At 43.3% G+C, this 20,842-nt stretch overlaps 1 protein-coding gene across 2 annotated transcripts in view; it reads left to right on the forward strand.

Moving 5' to 3' along the window:
* Positions 1-18,600, forward strand: part of LOC148017730 (GABA transporter 1-like) — an 88,496-nt gene extending 69,896 nt beyond the window's left edge. Inside the window, exons 5-7 of one of the 2 annotated variants that reach the window (XM_087661132.1) lie at positions 16,614-16,744; positions 17,434-17,670; positions 18,068-18,600. In XM_087661132.1, the coding sequence (XP_087517258.1) occupies positions 16,614-16,744; positions 17,434-17,670; positions 18,068-18,457 (758 nt within the window). In that variant the 3' untranslated portion in view covers positions 18,458-18,600. The remainder of the gene's footprint in view (positions 1-16,613; positions 16,745-17,433; positions 17,671-18,067) is intronic. The other variant, XM_087661131.1, reaches the window with a different exon arrangement.
* The last annotated feature ends 2,242 nt before the right edge of the window (positions 18,601-20,842 follow it).

Here is a 20,842-nt window from a genome sequence, read left to right on the forward strand (position 1 = left end):
ACACACCTTGCCCCAATGTAGACCCACACGCTCTCCTACTCCCCAAAATAGCTGGTATGATGATGATGAGTGTAGTCACTCAGGCTCGCTTATAGAGAGTAATGGAGCTAGGCACTTGGACACATTGTCAAGCAAGAACGTTCTTCAAACGCCTTGTGTGGAAGAAGTGAGGCTACTTGATGAAAGTAGAGGTAGAGATATATCAGCTATTTTTGGGACGGGATAGCAAGAAATTAGAATGCATGGAAGGTGTTTTATGAAAGACATCCCCCTATACAGATCACATCACTTGATGCTTGGCTTGACTATGGGAGATAGTTGTATGATTTGCTAGGAGAGCCATCAATGGAGCCCCCACAGACTTGTAGGCTAACACAGTGGTCTTTCTTCACCTGGAAAATGGTTAGGGATGCAATTCATAGATTATAAAAGGGAGGGTACAAGATGAGTTTGGGCTAGTGGCAGAATGTTTCTCACATGCTTGCAACATACTAGCACCTATGCTAGCACATATGTTTAAACGAGTAGCATGTGAGGGATTTCCTTTGAGCTGGTCAGACAATACTATAATTCCACTCTTTTAAGAGTGATGATCCTTTGATCCCTAGCAACTACATGAGTATCATAATCAGCTATACTTCGGCCAAGGTATATGGATCTATACTAGAGCATGAACTCAATGAGTGGACTGAGATGCAAGGCAAGAGAGCACAAGGACATGCATGTTTCAAACGCGGATATACCATACTGGACTATATCCTCACACTCAAGTCCCATTATCGAGGAGGGCTGAGCTTGAGACAAGAGGATTTATTGTTGATTTGTGGATTTCCGCAAAGCTTTTGATATAGTGCCTCATGCATGCATTATGCAAAGATTGCAGGATATTGGAATACCAGAGGGTATATGATGGGGTATCTATGTATTATATGACAGAGTGAGATAGGTTATGTATGGGCACTTGGGGAGTTATCAGAGGGGATTGATAGTACTACAGGAGTCAAACAAGGATGCTCGCTTTCATGCGTATTGTTTGGTTTATGGAACCAATTCCATCATGCATTCCATATTGCACAAATCTCATCAATCCTTGAGAGTGAAGGATGATGAATCATAGATAAAATAAGCTAAAAACTTAGAAGTTGGAACAATCATCAATGAGTCGTTAGCACTAAATAATTACATATGTAAAAGTTAAATAGTAACTTGTCTTGGGACAAAAAGCTGTTGCGAAGCATGGCCTCACTAATTTTATTCATATACTCGTATAGAAGGCCCAGAGTACTTCCCTCCATATCAGTGATGTGCAATATAATGTAAATAGGAGTAAGATTTTTCACCAATGCCTCTGCCTTAATCCACCAACTCATTTAAACTATTGTGTCTTAAAGCAAGAGCCTTTGGGGACTCTCTCTCACTCCATGTGAGCTATTCCTGATATGCAATGGTCTGTATCAAATTTGGATGGACTCAAATCAACCTCTCCAATGCAATAAACATATAAGCAAATCTAATGGCAGAGAGCTTTAATAGCTTTAGTATGCTATTGGCTTGAAATGTGCTTGTGATGGATGGCCTCTTCTTCACACAAATCTTACCATACTTGTTTCCGTCTTGAAAATGTCATCCATCTAAGATATTTACCTAATAACTTCAATATGCAAGTCAAGGCAATGGGATACACATGGAGTCCATACTATGCTAGGGAACTCCTTCTCAAGCATACGTCCCATAGGCACACAATTGCTTTCATTATTTGTTACCACTTGCACCACATTTTGGACTCCTATGTCCATGATGACCGATCATATGTGCTCCCAAATGAAGGCTCCTGTGATGGTAAGACTTGAGGTAGAGGCATCGATGGTCTTAATGAATATGGTGCCTTTGTATAAAGATACCAAAACATTGTATACATTCCTTCGGCGTATATCTGACCATCCATCGAATAATATTGTGTATCCATATTTTGCTCATGTCTCTTTCAAGGGATCCAATTGAGCCGCTATGGATGCTTTTTCTTTTCAAAGCTCATATGTGTGTAATGCATCTGCGGATGGGTCTTCCCACTCACACCCTATGTGGCTCATTGCCATGATTGTCTTCTTCTATTGATGTGTAGTGGCCACATTGAAAGGGATAGTATATTGAATAAATAAGCATGTGAGTTTCCTAGTCGCCTCCATAATTACCTGTCCTTGAAGTCTCGCATGGACCCTTGCACCATGCAATGAGCCCTTTTGCCCATCACCATTAGAAGATGGCAACGGGGTTTTTACACTTGGATCCGATACATATATGGATGCACTTATTTTTAATGGGCCACTAACACCTCTGATTTGGCTAGTGCCATTAGGCCCACTAGCCTCTTCTTGCTCCACTTGTGCTTCATTAGTCCCATGTGGTGTTGGATGAGAGGATTCATTCTCTTGTAGCTTAATATCAATTTGGCACCAAAGATGGAGACTTACCATAACTTCCGCTAGTTTATTTGAGTAAGACTCGATGTCTTTGTTATCGGGAACGCATGTCGAGTGGTCTTTCATAGGCGTTATGTTCTGCGATTTCTCCAATCTATGATAGTTGCACTGCCTCTTCTTCGATCCTCCAGAGCCCTCATATCCCTTGATTGGAGTGGCGTGCCTCCAAAATGGATCCGGTGCCATGATTAGGTAATGGGAGTTTGGAAAGAGGTTAAGTAATAAGAACTTAAAAGAAGATTGAAGGAGGAGGAGGAGAATGAACTTGGAAGAAGAATAAAGAAAAATGATGGAAGAAGAAGGAAATAACTTGGAAGGAGAAGAACTTGGAGGGAGGGAAGAATAAGAAGAAGGAAAGGAAATAAGGAGGAGGAGGAGGAGGAGGGAGGGAGGGAGGGAGGGAGGCTGGAGTTGCAAGAGGTAGAGAGTTGGAGTGTAGGAGATAAATACGCAGAAGACAAGGCAAAAATGCAAAATAAAGTCCGTTTTTGCTTTGGATAACTGGTTTGTCCGTTTCCCTGCAGGATGCCGAAATGGGGCTTTTCTGCTCTTGTTCTGGTCTGAAATGGCTGTTCCCGTTTTGGAGCTACCGAAACGCTGTTTTGGGGTACTATGAGTGCCACCTAGATTCTTTGCACATCTTTTGTAGAGATAGAGGCCTCATAGTAAACCTTGGGAAGACCAAAACCATGAACTTTAATACTTTAGCAACATGGGCGACTAGATCCATATACTGGCTCACATTTGGAGGAGAGTGTGGAGCATATGAGGGAATATGTCTATTTGGGAGTCACCTTCTTTAGCCCATGATTTTCATTAAGAGGGGCATCAGAGGTACGCTCGACACGAGGCTATGCAACACTAGGGGCACTCGAGAGTCAATGTGCTCATATACAATTCTAGGAGCCTTGCACCAAACTGGGGTTGTTTGACATCCTAGTCACACCTACACTACTATATGGAGCAAAGATATGGGGCTATAGCTTGTATCATAGGTGTCTTAGCCCACTCATTGATTAGATTGAAACAGAGAAAGATTATTATGATGGTTGGGATAACATGAAAAGGCCATTGATCATGATGATAGCACATATGATTAGGAGTAAGCTTTCCACTCCATATCCCATCATCAAAGCAGAGTTGGAGGCAAATCCTATAGTCACGGAGGCACTCTTCAAGGCAGTGACTTTTTGGCATAGATTATGGGAGCTCCAGCATCATAGATACTTCAGATTAGCATTGACTTTATTCAAATAGCTAGTAGGAGAGGGCGAGAAGAACTATTGGTTCTCATAGATGACTATTGGGATGAGCCTACATGGTTTGAATATTGACCACCTTCCACCTTTTGACTACAGGCTTGATTGCCCTGCACTTTCTATGAGCCGGTGTTAGAGCTAAACTAGGTGATGAGAGCTGATATCTTAAGGACTGAGAAAGCAAGGACATAAATCCACCCACCACTCCTAGTAGGATTGAGGACGGAGTTCTACTGGGTGGAGTCACTTCTTGTGTCCCTCTGATAATGGATTCACTACTCGTTCAACATACATGGACATCCATCTCTCCCACAACATATAGGTTGCTATTGGACAAATTCACACCTCCTCTCATAGGCTGTAGATAGAGATAGGTAGATGGACAAATACTCCAATAGAGGATAGGACTTGCCAACTTTGTGGCTGAGAGACTGAGATAGAGGAGCACTACATATGTAGATGTATGGTATACTATGACATATGAGGATGATACCATTGCCTCTTTTGTGATAGTTTTGAGCTGCTTCGTCATGTTATAGAGTATGAGGACTAGATATGCCTAGGTCTTTACTTTCCTGGAGCTCTAGAGGTGCTACACAACACTACTGCAAGACAAGAGGTAAGCTTAACCAAAGGACCCACAGAGAGAGCAATGATAGAAATTTTTCACAGATTAGACCTTACTGACACCACTAGCCTAGCAAAGATAGAGCCACCTCGTCAGACACCTTCCATTCTATGCCATGGAGTCACATTGGACAGAGCCCATAGTCATGAGGGACAAGGGACAAGGGATGGAGACGGACCCCAAGAGGGTAGGGATGGGGGAAAATAGGGAACAGGGGATAGGGACCATGAGGGGGATCTAAACATAATTGAGATACTCTACAAAGAAACTAAACAAATACGATACCTTAGGTTCAAATTTCAAAACGATATATGAGCCATGAAAGTTGAAACTCAAATGAGTATTGAAATTGAAGAGTAGAAGTGACAATGCCAAATGGTGACTTTAGCATGAGAACTCGAAAACTATATAAGAAACAGTAGAAGTAACACTCAAAATGAGTACTCATCACTCAGACTAAAGACTACAAGAGACAATACAAACTGAGTAATGATTGGGAACTAAGAACTACAAAAAATCAAGACTCCAAAAGAGTATATAGTGTATTGTTGAGTCTCTCTAGTAGAGGTATATGCTTGAATAGGCTTCGAACCTTAGAGATGTAATCTCTCACTCTCTCCCTCCTGCTATTCCATGTTCATTAGCCACACAATGAGGTTGTCCCCTTAACCCGCTTCAACAAAATGCTTGACGAACAAGCCTTTTGGCAGTATGAAGGAGGCCTCCTCTATGGCGTCAAGATCTGTGAATCAAGTAAGCCCCTTTTTACCCAGGCAAAGTCCAAATGCTTGAGCTTGCTTGGTATCACCCATAAGATTATTTGCTTGGCAAACTTGCCCCAATTGTTTTATGGATATGCCAAGTACAAAGAAATTGTATGATTTTGCTCTTGAACCCTATGGAACGTTAGGAGGTAGCTCTTAACATATTGTAGGGTCTAAGTTAGTTTTAAGTCCAATTTTTACTGATCTACCCTATGTATAAATTTTTTCTCATGTATGTACAAATGCAAGCATTAGAGGAAAAGAAAGATAGCAATCATACCATTTTGTCATGTAGAGCCTCTAGAAGATCCAAAGTTTAGAAAGAAGATAGAAATTCATGCATAAGTCTCAAAGGAGTAAAATACAAATAAAGGTTGGATATGTTTTAAAGCTTTGTCAAATAAACTTTGTTATACTTTTGGTATGAAGACTTGGCACAAAGTTTATTATTGCATAACACCCCATCATGAGGTGGGTCCCAAACTTGGCCCTGCACTCAAGCCTAGCACTAAGGGCAAGATAAATGCTACCCTATCTTGGAGCTCTCTTTGGAAGCAGAACTTGGCACTACACTCAAGCCTCACAGTAAGGGTACAATATTTGCCACTCTATCTTGGAGCTCTCTTTGGAAGCAGAGCTTGGCTCTGCGCTCAAGCTTGGCATCTTGGACCCGAGGGCAATATAGTTCCTACTATATCTTGGATATAGTTCTACTTTGACATCAAGATTTGAATGAATCAATGCAATAAATAAATCTAAGAGTGTACAAAATGCTCAAGGGTAGAATGGTGACTAATGACATTCATAGAAGACTGGTCTTAAGTGCTATAACCACCTCCTGAATAGTGAATGGCAATAGGCTGGTCACCAAAACGCATTAGTTTGGAGGCTGGAAATTAGTAAATGCAGCAGTGTACCACCTATCGGAAGGTGGAAACTGCGCACTTCAGCTGTACACAGCAAGGTGGCAATTGGAGTGGTGTAGTGATGCAGGCAGCCTGCTGGACAGCAAAATGCAGCTGCAGCAGGTGTCAAAGAGGGGCAGAAACCAGTTGACCAGTAGTAGGTGTAAATGCTGTGAGAGTGCGCAACGGAAGAGGAAATATGAACACGGAGGGAGAGAGAGAGAGAAAGCAGAAAATAAGGAAGAGAAATCTGCACTGACTGAAATGAATGCTGAATACACTGAAATGGATTGATCAGTCCCTGCACGCAGCCCATAGCGTCAGTGAGGGCACCAGATCAGGCTGATGATGATGGCAACACCACCACGGGGGAGAAGGAGTGTCGGAATCTGCAAAAATACAAGTGACCAAGTGGGGAGGGGGGCTGCCTATAAATAGGCAAAGGACAAACCCTAACCCTAACCCTAAAATGGGCGCAAACCCTAAAAGTGCCCTAAAATGGGCGCCCCACAACAGTGACCAAAAAGGTGGCCGGGCAGCCAGTGGCTGCCCACTAAAAGAGGCCAAAAAGAAATACACAACCTAAAACAGCCAGTCAAGAGTGACTAGCCTCCCCCATCATAACACATGACAGACATGTCAAAGCTCCTAATGTCCTCGTCTGACTCAGACTGAGGCTCACAGGCAGGAGATGACAAGGCATGACAAACATGACTGCTAACACCCCCTCTTAGATCCTGGATGTGGCTGAAGGCCGAAGAAGAAATGGATCCGGGGATGGCAAGAGGAATGCCAATGTCGATGAAGTCCGTCGAAGTAGATTGCCGCTGAAGGAGCTCCTCCCGATCCTGGGAATCCCCCTCTAAAACACTAGGGGCCAGGGAATCCACAGCCGCATCACCGAGATCGTCCCCCTCTGAAAGGGATGGGAGGTACGAGGGAACCACCGGAGGAGAGGGTGGGGGATGGGAAGGAACCTGTGGAATAGAAGGTGCACAAGCGGGAACGGGTGTAGCAATAGACAGCCTCGGAGGACCCTGCATGAAAGAAGGGGAATGGAGCCTGTAAAGCCCGCTCTCCTGCCAACCTGTAGATAAGACAGCTCCTGTAAACAAAGGAAATGTGCCAACACCGCTAATAGGCACCGATAAAATGTCACCAACAGTGACTGAACCCTCTGATGGACGGAGATCCTGTAACAAATCACCTCGGGGAGTCATATGACTCGAAGCACCACTGTCCACTAACCAAGGCTGCGCAGAAGACACTGCAGCCACGGAAGAAGAAGGATCCTCCTCCAAAGCATGGATATGAAGGAACACTGACTCATGGGTAACAGCTGGTGTAGAGGTAGAAGAAGGCTCCGATGTAGATCCACCCTTCGCTCCCGGACGAAGGTGAGGGTACTTCCAACATTTCTCCTCTGGATGTGTCCCTTTCCCATAGTGTGGGCACTTCGGTCTCTCTGAATCTGAGTCAGAGTCTGAAGAACTGTCATTCTTCTTAGCCTTTGACTTCTTCTTCTTCTTCTATCCTCCCGAACCTGCAACAAAGGCTCTAGTGGAGTTGGATCCACTAGCACTGACCTCTCTGAGTCGCTCGTCATGCTCCAAGACAAGCGGGGATAACTCCTCCCATAGAATCTTCTCACGGGCCCTCGATGTAAGTAGGCTGGTGTAGAAGACATCAAACCGAGGCGATGGCAGCTGAGTCAAAAGAATCATAGCCATGTCTTCAGAAGATATCGTCCGACCGAGGGATGCAAGCTCATCCCTCATATCCTGTAATCTGTTGATGTGGTCCTTCATGGAAGGACTATCATCAATAGCGAGCATCCGTAACTTCTTTTCGAGAGATATCCGGTGGGCAAACGTCTTCTGCTGATAGAGAGACGCTAGCTTTTGCCACACGTCCGCTGCAGTCTTCAACCTGTGAACATGAACAAGGACAGAATCCTGCAAACTCAGAAAGAGGAAAGATCTGGCTCTAGAATTGAGCCGATTCCATAAGGCTGCACGATCCATAGATGTCCCATCTGCGGGATCCACCATAGGCCGGGGAATAGGAACAGAAATAAGCTCCCAAAGGTCGAAGGAGTCCAAAATACACTCCACCTTGCAGGACCATAGAGAAAAGTTGGAGCCATCCAACCGGTCCTCTTTGGGCAGCTGAGGAAGTACGGGTACCTGTACAGGGGGTACCAAAGGCTGCATCTTCGGCCCACTGGAAGGGGATCGCCGAGATACATGAATAGAAGGGGGACGAGAACGAGGAATAGACTCCGTATGACGATCCTCGCGATAGAAATCACGCCTCCGTTCAGATGAATGTCGAGATAAAAGCTCATCATCTGAGTCATCAAAGCCTGTAAATTGATGAGAAGACATCTTCTAAATCTGCAAAACACCAAAACACAACAAGGGAAGGGTGCCAGTGCCGAAACACAAACACCAGAAGCTCCTGAGCTGGCCGCCTTGCACAGAACGCAAGGATGATGTCAAACGCAAATGCTGACGATGCAATCACCACAGAAAAAACAGCCGCCTGCCTGAAAACGCAGCCTGGGAATAGGTTGCCAGCAGGAAAAGAGCCGCCGGACGATGGAACAACCGCCAAAACAGCAAGGCGCAGGATGGAGGAGTGTCGCCCAGCTGTTGGAGGGCCGCCCAGGCTGAAAACGCAAGCAGGAAGAGGTGGGTGATGACGTGGCAGCCATTGGAGAAGGCGCCAGCAGCAAACGCAAATATATGGACACCAAAACAGGCCGCCTTGATCAAGGAGATGGTGCAGAAGGTGACGCCTCAGCTGTTGGAGACGTCTTGACCAGCAAACGCAAAGTTGTGGGTGTTCTCCCGCGTAAAACTCAGCTCCGTGTACTCTCAGTTTGGCGATGATACCATGTGAGAGTGCGCAACGGAAGAGGAAATACGAACAAGGAGGGAGAGAGAGAGAGAAAGCAGAAAATAAGGAAGAGAAATCTGCACTGACTGAAATGAATGCTGAATACACTGAAATGGACTGATCAGTCCCTGCACGCAGCCCACAGCGTTAGTGAGGGCACCAGATCAGGCTGATGATGATGGCAGCACCACCACGGGGGAGAAGGAGTGTCGGAATCTGCAAAAATACAAGTGACCAAGTGGGGAGGGGGGTTGCCTATAAATAGGCAAAGGACAAACCCTAACCCTAACCCTAAAATGGGCGCAAACCCTAAAATGGGCGCAAACCCTAAAAGTGCCCTAAACTGGGCGCCCCACAACAGTGACCAAAAAGGTGGCCGGGCAGCCAGTGGCTGCCCACTAAAAGAGGCCAAAAAGAAATACACAGCCTAAAACAGCCAGTCAAGAGTGACTAGCCTCCCCCATCATAACACATGACAGACATGTCAAAGCTCCTAATGTCTTCGTCTGACTCAGACTGAGGCTCACAGGCAGGAGATGACAAGGCATGACAAACATGACTGCTAACAAATGCAGGTTGGGAAGGTGTTTGAGAGAGGAAAACAGCTGGTGATGGTAGCACGACTGCAAATGCAGCTGAGGATAAGGTCTAGGCAGCAAGATGACAGCAGTAGATTAGGTGCAAGGGGCTGAAAGATATCGAGCTGCAATCAGCAGGGGCTGGAAAATAGGAAGAAGGTGGATGATGGCTGAAATCTGCACGTAGGAGTGAGAAACCTGCACACAAGGATGGGGCTGAATGGTAGGTAGCTTGTCTATTTTGATGCAGAGGGATCTCCCAAATTAGGGTTTTGCATGTGGGACATAGAAACTCTCTAATACTACTCCCTGGTTAACGACAGTTTTGATAATTTACATGTTTTGGGGCTGTTTTAAAGAGCTAATCAGTATGGAATGAATTTTTAGCTCAAAAACCTCTCTTTGGCCCAAAAATGAAACTAGAAAGGGATTGGAAGAAAAGTCAAGTCCATTTTCATCCGAAGGCGTTGCACCCTACAGCTGCTAGGGCATTGATAAAGAGTGCATGCCGGCTACCTAGTGGCCTACTAAGACTATAGAGGTGATGGTTACTTTACCACGGGAGTCCAAGTGATCACCCTAAAGAGGCCAAAGTATCGGACAAAGGGTGCTCCTTGGTTGCCAAGTTGCCTACTAGGACCTACAAAGGTGGATAGAATAGGTATGGTTTGTGGCCTTTCAAGTAACTTTACCCCATGGGGAGAATGAAAAAGGGATGGTTAGATTCAACACATCACAAAAGAAACAAGCTATCCCAACCACTTTTGGATGTTGGTGACAAAGGAAAAGTGTGAATGGATAAAGGGGTGAAAGAACCGCTAGTGAAGACAGTTGAAGATCCACTGAGGGATACTTTGCACAATGAGATGCATAGAGTAATGCTACATGATGAGAATGTGTATGCAGCAAGTATCACTTGGACAGTGTTCCTCGTGGGGGAATTTTCCACTTGCCCAAGCACTCTCTTACAAAGATGATGATGATAATGCAATTTAAAGGGGATGTACATAGGGGAGGGTGGTGTCGAAGACAAGTGCCGAATCTTGTAGAATACCAAGAAAGGATAGGAATCCCCTCTCAACCTTGGATATCGAGGTGGAAGGAGGAAGAGGAGCCTGATGTCGGTCGTCATGTGATGTCGATAATCATTAGGATAGATGAAGATGGGGATGAAGCACCTCAATTGGACGAGCAAGGTAGAAGTCATTGCCATGATAGTATCAAGAGAGATGCTGTATGATCCGCCTTGAGAGGGGAAGCCTCCATGCTAGTTGAAGAGTAAAGCTCCTAGGAAGATGAAACCATGAAAGGAACAATACACATCCCATGTCGCCAACCTAGGAAGGATTGATGCAAACTTGCATGTTAGTCCTACATTGAAATACAAGACCTTGCAAGAGAGATAAGAAATTGCAAAACAAAGGTTAGTAGTGAGATGATACAAAGCAAAACAAAGCAGAAAAGTAAAGCGAAGTGAAATAACAATGGAATGAGTGAGTGTAACAGAAGACTAAAGAGTTAGAGGTATGCTAGACTAACCTAGGGTGTCTGAAGGGACCTAGAAAAGTGGTAGCCTAATGGTGTGGCTACCAATGTGTATGGCCATTATTAGATCATTGCCGATGAAATGCATGGCGAGGTGGGAAAGTGTGCCTAGGGTGGGATGCAAGAGGAGACTTCGGAATGGATGCAAATAGTGCAATGGATGAGAAACCAAGAGACCAATCGGCTACTCCTTTAGGGGTAGTGAAAGATATGGGTTGCTGAGGGTGTTCGTGTGCCACATGCCCAATGGCAACTATGCTAGGAGGAGCAAATGGGGCAACAGCGAGAGGTGTAGCTCCACTAGATTGTCTAGTAAGAGTAAGGGCAGTTGCAATGGTTTGTTATGGTTTCTTAGGTAGGAGATCTTGGGCCTTGGTATGACACTCCTCGTTCACATGGCTTGATCTGTGGTAGTGTATACAAAATCTATTCTTTTTAGGAAGTCGCTTGCGAGATGGGTTTTGTTTCTTTGTTTTGGTCATGGAAGAGATGCCACCCTTGTTTCGAGTTACCTTTGCATCTTGTGAGTTCGTACCACATCCGGTTTTCACTTGTGAAGAAGAGGCAACCGAACCCTTCTTTGAATAAGAATGTGGGAAGAAATTCTTGTGAACTTGATCATACAGCCTTGGATAAAGTAAGAATTGACATTCTAACTTATATAAGGTTGGCAATTGGGGCAATGAGATGATGTACGAGATGTAGTGGGAGTACTTTTTAGGCAGCTTGTTCAAAAAGGATGTAAGTTTATTATCATTTGACTCTGGTGAGCTAGTAGTAGCAAACTTAGCGAGTAAGCACCCAGATTCGGCCAACTTGACTTTCAGATTATCCCCTTCCTTAAAGAAAAACTCCTAAAGGTCAAAGGTGGTTGATACATTAAGTGCGATCTAGCACCGCATGGTGATTAATGAGATGAATCCAAGGCTTAGATGCGAGGGGAAAATGCTATAAGTGAGAGTGAAACTTAGGAAGCAAGCCCTCCATTAACTCAACATTGGCTGTAGCATTGCAGGCTCTCCATTGGTGGATGTGATCAAGGTGAGTCACTCAAAAATCCGTCATAGGCTCTAGACCAATGACTAGGTTCCAAAGACCGTGACATTCAAGCACTTGTTGCATGAACTTTGACTTAGTGGTCAAATGAGTTTTGGAAAAAATTAAAAATACTTTTGATAGTAAATACTTTATTAGAAAAATATTACATATCAAATCCAAACATCTAAGTAGCCAATAGATGAGGGAGGTGAGTGTTTAGGGAAAGTGGGGAGGATACCCATCACCGGCATCCTAGGGTGTACAGATGTGCTCACTTGCAGGTGTGGATAAGGCATAGTGTTAAAGGGTGGCATTCCCCTAACGATGTACCGTGGTGCAAAGTGGCATTCACTTGAGGATAGGTAACATGGGGTGTGGAAAAAGAGAAGGAACTAGGAGCAGAAATGGAAGATCCAACTCCCAGTGTGCTAGATGTAGAAGTGGAGTGCAATCCTAGATTATTGAATACAAAAGAAAGAGATTCAGGAGATGTGGGTGGAATGGTAGGGAAGTGTGATAGAGAAGTGCCATCTCCATGCTCTGAAGAAACATAAGATATAGTTCAAGGTATAGCTATAGATATATATCTGCGTCTAGAGCCTCCTCAATTAAAATTGACATATTGAAAATTATTAGTATCCTGTACATAAAAGAGAGAAACAAGGAAGAGTTTTGATTTATATGACTCAAAGGGGTTATACGAACTTGACATTGGGTTTGGTTGATATGAAGAAGATGGTTTGCCAGTCGTCCTGAATGCCGTATGTCCTTGATTGGAGAGGTGGCCAGCCTCACCAACCAGTCCGCATGTAGTGTGGTAGAAGGGAGGTAAGTTGGACCATACTTGTGCACGAATTCTTCAAACTCCTCGTCTATCATAAAGTCAGGAAAAGGACAAGAAAGGGAAGGTAAAGGTGAAGGATTGTCTTCCTCGTTGAGTCCATAATGTCTCCTCAGGGCCTCTAGTGATGGTGAAGCCTGATAAGACATAGTAGGATCCCACGAAGGAGTCTCAGACATTGTGAAATGGTTACATGTTGTCTATGTATCTCTTAGAAAACCAAGCCTCCACAATACCATAGGATACTTTTTAAAAGAACATCGGCTCTTATACCATGTGAAGATATGCTTGGGTTTGCACTGAGAAAATATAGGATGTATGAACATGACTAAATCACAATAACTTAGATAATAATGCAATAAATGGAAATACAAAGTGCAAAATGCAAAACACAAAAACGCAAACTAAAATAGAGAGAGAAGAGAACTCTGAAGTTAGTGAATCAATGCAGGTAATGAATGTGAGAGTGTACAACATGCTCAAGGGTAGAGTGGTGAGTGATGACGTCCATGGAAGATGGATCCCGAGTGCTGTAACCACCAGTCAGAGTTGTAGGAATGCTAAATAGTGAATAGCAACGGGCTTATCACCAAAATGCAGCAGTTTGGAGGCTGGAAACTGGTAAATGCAGCAATGTACCACTGATCGGAAGATAGAAACTGTGCACTGGAGCTGTAGACGGCAAGGCGATAGTAGTAGTGTAAGAGTGGTGTACTGATGAAGGTGGCCTGCTGGACAGCAAAACACAGCTGCAGCAGGTGTTGGAGAGGGGCAGCAACGAGTCAACCAGCAGCAGAAGGTGTAAACATGGGTTAGAAAGGTGCCAAAGTTAGGAAAACAACTGGCCATGGCAGTAGGACTGCAAATGCAACTGAGTAGAAGGTGTAGGCAGCAAGGCGATAGCAGTAGACTAGGCAATAGGGGCTGGAAGATGTTGAGTTGCAGTCGGCAGGGGCTGGACAGCAGGAAAAAGGTGGTTGGTAGCTAAAATGTGCATGTAGGAGTGAGAAACCTACACACAAGGATGGAGTTGAATTGTGGGCAGCTTGTCTATTTATAGATGTAGAAGGATCCTCCCAAATTAGGGGTTTTCATGTGGGACACAAACCCTTCAGAACTGCTCCCCATTTAATGTCATGACCAATTGTCGGATTGCCTATCCTTGCCACCGATACAAGGGGTAGGAGCTTGAGAAGATGTTGCCAAGGGACCCGAGAAGATGATGCCATGGCAAACAGGTTTGGAAAAAGTTAGAATAGGCATGAAAAGTTTAAACTGTAGTGATCAGTCTCCAGATACAAGAACATGCACAGTGCTGGACAGTTCTACTGTTCTGGACCAATCTCTACCATTGTACTGTTCTATAAGATGTCAAGGCCATAGCCTACAGGGCACAGGCAGAGGCTGCACAGGACCAGGTTGTGTAAAACCAGGTGATAGGGTCACAGGGTGCAGGCAGACTCCAGAGATTCTAGTCGTGCAGTCGTGATACGTGATAGCAAGTTACAATGTGTCTGGACTGTCGCTTTCTCCTTGTAGGTAAGTATGGCCCGAAATGAGGTACAGCGCCTTGTTTAGGCCCCCATGGGCCGCACGGCATCCCTAGTCACCCATACCTCACATCCCCTGCCGTCCCACCTATTTTGGGATGCGTTCCTTGGTGATGGGACCCTTCATGGGAACACCCTCTTTTGGGAACACATTGGGAATGTGTCTTGTGTTTTGGGACAGCATCCCTGTGTTTAGGCCCCCTTGGGCCGCATGGCATCCTTAGTCACCCATACCTCACATCCCTTGCTGTCGCATCTATTTTGGGATGCGTCCCTTGGTGATGGGACCCTTCATGGGAACACCCTCTTTTGGGGACACATTGGGAATGTGTCTTGTGTTTTGGGACAGCATCCCTGTGTTTTGAGCCCGCGTCCCTTGTGTCTCATGTGACTATGATAGAGCCATTTCACTTCTCTAACACAACAACCCCGTCTACCAAGACCACGTCCGAGGAGGCTGCAGCACAGCTGCATCAGAACCATTATCATGAGACATCGAAGACTCACCACTTGGCATATTGGTGGAGCAGTTAGGGATTGCATCATAGTTGAGATCATGTGCAGATCTTGAGATCAGCTACAGCTTATAGTCTCCACCACAGTTTTTGTAAGTACAGTTATTCTCAGCATTGTTTTTTTTTTCCAAGAAAAGAGAATTCTATTAATGACACCTCGGAGAAAGTCCCCCTAAGGTAAATACAAAGTACAAGAAACTCTGTGAAGGGTAACTAAGTACATCAAAGATACAATGGTTGTGTAAACAACCAATTTGGTGGGCTAAAGTGCCAGAGGGGTAGTGTGAAAGAAGGTGTTTGAATCCCAAATCCTCAGGAAAGCCTCTCTTTTCTTCCTCCTCCTCTCAGAGCTGCCCTGCAACCTCTCCCATCTCCCACGGACAGTATGGACTATCTCTGTCCAAATCCTCGATAAAGACCCCCTAGTGGGTATATCCTGAAGATCAATGACTTGGCTACATCTAGCAGTCCATATGTACCAAGCTATAATGCTAGAAATCAGCTCCCATCTGTGACAATGTCCCTGAGTCCACTGTGTCTGTGAGTAGTTTGGGGTAGGGATCCTGCTCAGATGTTGTCCAATGATGAGAAAAGAAATTCTCCCCCGAGTGTCCTCATAGCCCATGGTGGACCTCTGTCTGTGACCCAAGCTGCAGCCTCCCGTGTCACCACCATGGACTCTGCTGTACCATGGAATATTATAGCAATGTGCCACTTATTTTAATGTTATCTTCACCTTACTGATGAGATGACATTAGACATGGATGTACTTATGGATTTTCTCCTCATAGGCCACATTGGCCTTATGTAGACGTTAATATATCTTTCTTTCTTTCTTTCTTTTCAGGGCTTAGAATCTCAGCCATGAAACGAGACAACTTATCTTGATTGGTTTCTTCGAAGGTTGGTGGATCTTCTCAAGAGTTAGCTCTTGGTCCATAGACCCTTCATGGGTGGATCCAGGACTCATTTTCTTGTTTGTGGCTGCAACACATACTTTCCAGTCTTCTGGATATGTTTGTTACATACATGCATAGATTTTGACTGTGGTGGTTCTTCCATGATATTTTGTCCTCTGGATCAGGTCTATCTGTAAGATCCAGGTGGACGTTTTTCCCATTATTGTTGGATTGTTCGAGAATGGATGTTGGGGCCCTGAGCTGTGTAGTTAGTTGATGGAATTCAGGTTCCTTTTCCCCTCTCCTGTATGCCATTAACACTTTTCACTAAATCAGTCTTGGCTTCTATTGCCTTGATTATCCCTCTTTACATAATTCATCATTTCTGTTTATTATGACAGTCTTCACAAATATACCCTTTATTGTACATAAAAACTCAGTAACTCTCAGTTACACAGCTTTCAGTTATCTGAACACACACAGGATTGGAATTTGGTTCAAAGTGAAGATGTGTTTAATGTATGTTATGACTAGTTGGAGCTCTTAGAAAGACTTTCAGTAAATGCATGTTCTGTATTGCAGACGAGAATGCCATCATTGCAGCTAGTGACTTCTATCTGAAAGTTAAAATTGCTTGTGAATTGGAATTTGATGTCAAAAAAACAAACCATACATATGATTCCAAGTTACATCCTTTGGATGTCTTGCAGGAAGCTCCTCAAATGCGCCTCCTAAGGACTATAGCGTAACTGGAGATATGGTCCACAAAGTGTTTGGGGTTTTTGGATCACTTGCAATCATAGCAAATACCTTTGGAAATGCTATAATTGCAGAAATTCAGGTCTGCATCTAGTTGAAACTTGTTATTCTTGCAATTCCAGAATCAAGTATCAGATGTGTCCATTTACTACAAAGTCGATAAATGAGTAGAAGATTTCTAGGAAGAAATACTTGAGTTGCATGCGTTTAGTTAATTTTTATGGGCATGATATGCATAATCCTGTGCTCTTAGCTAGCGACTCTTCCATTTTAAAAGGAGGCATATAGCATTAGCCCATGGCTATGGCTTGTGTCATAATAAAAAGGTAGCTGCCCTGTCTCTCTCTTGAGCTTGGACTGTCAAGATGTAGGCTAGCTAATAACATCCCTCCGTGGGATTATTTGATGACTCTGTAACGTGTTGACACCTCTATGCAGAACTCCTGTTTAACTGAGAGGAAATCATAATACAAATAACTCCACAAAATGGCAAAGCTCTTCATATCCATCTCATTTAGAAGGGACTGGAATGTATAGCCATTTGTATGTTGTAGCTGCATATCCTGGCCCTTGACAATTTTTTGGTACTCTGACCTGATACCTACTTATTGCCTAAAGCTGCTATGGCTTGCACAATTTCAGATAGGTGAATGATTGTAGATTCTGCTTGGAGAACTGACTTGATATCATATAATATTTCTGCACAAGATTTATTTAATTGTGTAAATCCCATGTATAAAAATATAACAGAAAGGTTTTTTCATAATGCAGGCTACCATTTCTCCTCCTGTAGCAGGAAAGATGGTGAAGGGCTTGTGTGTCTGCTACAGTGTTGTTGTGTCCACTTTTATCTCGGTTGCAGTTTCAGGATATTGGGCTTTTGGAAATACTGCAAAAAGCAACATCTTTGACAGCATGGCACCTGCAAATGGCGTCTTGTTGGTCCCAAAGAAACTGCTTGTCGTAGCATATGTCTTTGTCTTCCTGCAACTGGTTGCAATTTCAGTGGTATGCCTTCTAATCCAATAAGAGCAATTATATACTTGGCTATGTAGTGCATGGATGCAGGCCAGCAATATCTATTTCCTTATCATCGTGTTCCTTATTCTCAATGATCTCAGCTTTTTCTACCTGTACTATTCGTTTTTGCTACTGAACCATTATACTTAGTTGGAATTGATTGAACTAAGCAACTCAACCATCTATAGAATTTAGAAAGACAAATGCCTTAATCATCTATTTAAACCCAAATGCAATTCAAGACCAGATACCTCAGTCAGCCATGGTAAAACAGATGCCTCAATCATCTATCAAAGACCTGATGAAATTTAATGTTGTGTTCTACAGCTGTGCTTAGCTTCATCTAAGCTAATGGTTTTAAGTTCTCTGATCTGAAACTTTGAAGGTTTACCTGCAACCCGCATTCGAAGTATTGGAAGCCCATCTTGCAGATGGAAAGAAGGGAAGGTTTTCACTTCGAAATCTGCTTCCCCGCCTATTTGGGAGATCCTTGTTTGTTGGAGTGGCAGCAGTTATTGCAGCTATGTTTCCCTTCTTTGGAGACATTAATGCACTCATGGGAGCCTTAGGGTATACCCCATTGGTCTTTGTATTCCCTCTGATCTTTTACATCATTGTTTTCAAACCATCAAAAAGGAGTTACAGCTTCTGGCTGAATGTTGTATTGATTGTCGTGTTTTCCCTACTCACAGTTCTGGGTTCTTTAGCTGCCCTTGGACAGCTTGCCCTTGATGCCAAAAAATATAAGCTTTTTGCCAATAGTGTAATTTCTTGATTCAGATATTGAGGGCCTTGATAAGACCATTTTGAGAAAGGAGTGTGTGTGCCATTATGAGGTTCGAAAGGAGCTTTGTTAGCATTTTCTGTTTTTTAAAAAAGAAAAGTAAGATCCATTAATAACACCTCGGAGAAAATCTCCCTGAGGTAAAGTACAAGGTACAATACAAGGAACCTATCTTTTCATTTTCTTGTTCCATATACTTATTTCAGAATTGACGGTTCTCTCATGGGTGCTACTACCACTTCTCGTTCTTTGTGATCAACTTCTGAAAGATCCATTTTTCAACTTATTGATGCTGAGGGCGGCCCATGCCATTGTTAGAGCTAAGTTTAGGCATTGATGCTGTGTGGCCTCATATCAGTGCCCAAACAGGAGTAAATTTGCATTACTTTAGCATTGTTAAACGTGACTAGTATACCCTCACTAGTGTTGTTGGATATCCTCCAGCCTAATAACCAAGTCACTAAACCAACCCCTCACATATATTTTCTTCTTAATTATGAGGTCCTCTTATATAGCACCATACAACCCCCATGTTTGATCTCTTATGTCAACACAATCAAGTCAAAATTTCCAAGATGCCACATTGATACATGTAGAAACATGCATGTGCAAGTGTGAAGTATGTGGATGAGGGATGGATGGTAAATCACTCTCAATTCGATTACACTAAATATGTGTATATCCAATGTCATAATTTATACTTTTAAGTGAGCAATTTTTCTTCAAGTAAATTAACATTTAGAGCATATTCGTGTGTTGCAAAATGCACTTCGGGTAATATTTGATTGAACCAGAAGTGCCTTTGTATGTTAGATATAAGCCAACAAAAATGGAAATGGAACTTGTTACATGTTAGTTAGCGTGTGCAATAAGCCTAGTTCTCCTTTGTGTGCGTGCGTGTGAAGTTTGAAGTTTGAATTAATGGCCTCGCTAATCAAGCACACTCAAGGTAGGTAGAGAACAACCCATGGAGCCAAAAGGCTACAAAAATCACAAGGCCACAAGAATAGACGAAGGGGATCGCAAGCATAATTGGGGTGGTGTAGATGATATCAATCCATGGAGCAACCATCTCTTTGATAATCACGCTTGTTAAAACTATGGAAGTAATTTTTCTTTGATAGCAATCCTTGAACATGGCCCACATGATCAAGGATACCTAAGGTTGAATTAAAAATAAATGCATTGCATGTCTACTAGATGTGCCAAAGAAAAGTCCAATGAAGAAAATGAAAAAGACATGGATGTTGTGGTCATAAAGTCGTCATGGACAACATCATGCCCAAAACCCAAGAACAAATGATTGTATGTTAACATGTCGCTAAAGTCTATGCTTGAGAAATGAAACCTCAAATCTATCTAGCAATCGGGCAAGAATTAAGGAGTCTCATCACATATAGTAGAGAAGACACTTCTACCACTAGAGCATATCCCTTATGGGGAGACTCTCGATAAGACACTTCAAAAAAAAAACTTTCCCTTGTTAAGGAAGCTTAGACCTTCATAATTGAAGCAACTGATCATGCCATTTAGCTTTACTATCTTGAGCAAATGAAACTTTATTTGCATAGTCTCTCTCTCTCTCTCTCTCTCTCTCTCTCTCTTCCCCCATGCATTTTCATAGTTCATAAGGCTTACATAGTCTGTCCTCATAGTCTCAATGTAGTGGTAGCCACATAGACTAGCCGTCTAAATATCTTGTATGTTTGTGCGCACGCGCGTGTGTGGGTGGTATATTTGGTATTCAAGGTGAATAACACTGTCTCTTTTGAAACGTTTTTGGTCCTCTAGAGAGGTGATGTACTTTGAGGGTCAAAGGTATTTGTGATTCTTTATCTTGGAGCTTTAGAGGTTTAGAGTTGCTATTCTTCAAGATAGGAGTCCCCCCATAGTTAGATCCACCTCGACAAGGAGTTGTTACTGACTTTTTGACTATCACACAATCGAGCATGGGATCAACCACCATTGTTGATAGAAAACCATCAATCTACATCATAGAGAAGCTGCATCTTTAGGGGATATGTCCTTAGGTAGAGCACTGGTACTGAGTCGAGCGACATGCCCACATCCACCTAAGAGGAGACCTAGACACCCTTGTCACGGATAGATTAGAGCTATCATTAAGCACAAGAGACAGATGCTAAGGCACCTTAGCCATACAAAGCTGCACTTCCACTTGAGGTAGATACTTCACCAAGGAAAATAGCATTTCTACTTTTTTTTAAAAAAAAATTTGTTTTTCTTTTTAGTAGTATCAATTACATCTATACCACAGACATATTCTTACGTAGAATATTGTTTAGCATATAGTCTTATAGGTACATCTTTTACTCTTTTAGATGAGACATATACTTCATGCATGTATTGGTATGGTCT

This window comes from Lygodium microphyllum, chromosome 21, assembly GCF_053477565.2.
Source record: "Lygodium microphyllum isolate KBCC chromosome 21, Lygodium_microphyllum_v1.1.10, whole genome shotgun sequence".
Taxonomy (NCBI): Eukaryota; Viridiplantae; Streptophyta; class Polypodiopsida; order Schizaeales; family Lygodiaceae; genus Lygodium; species Lygodium microphyllum.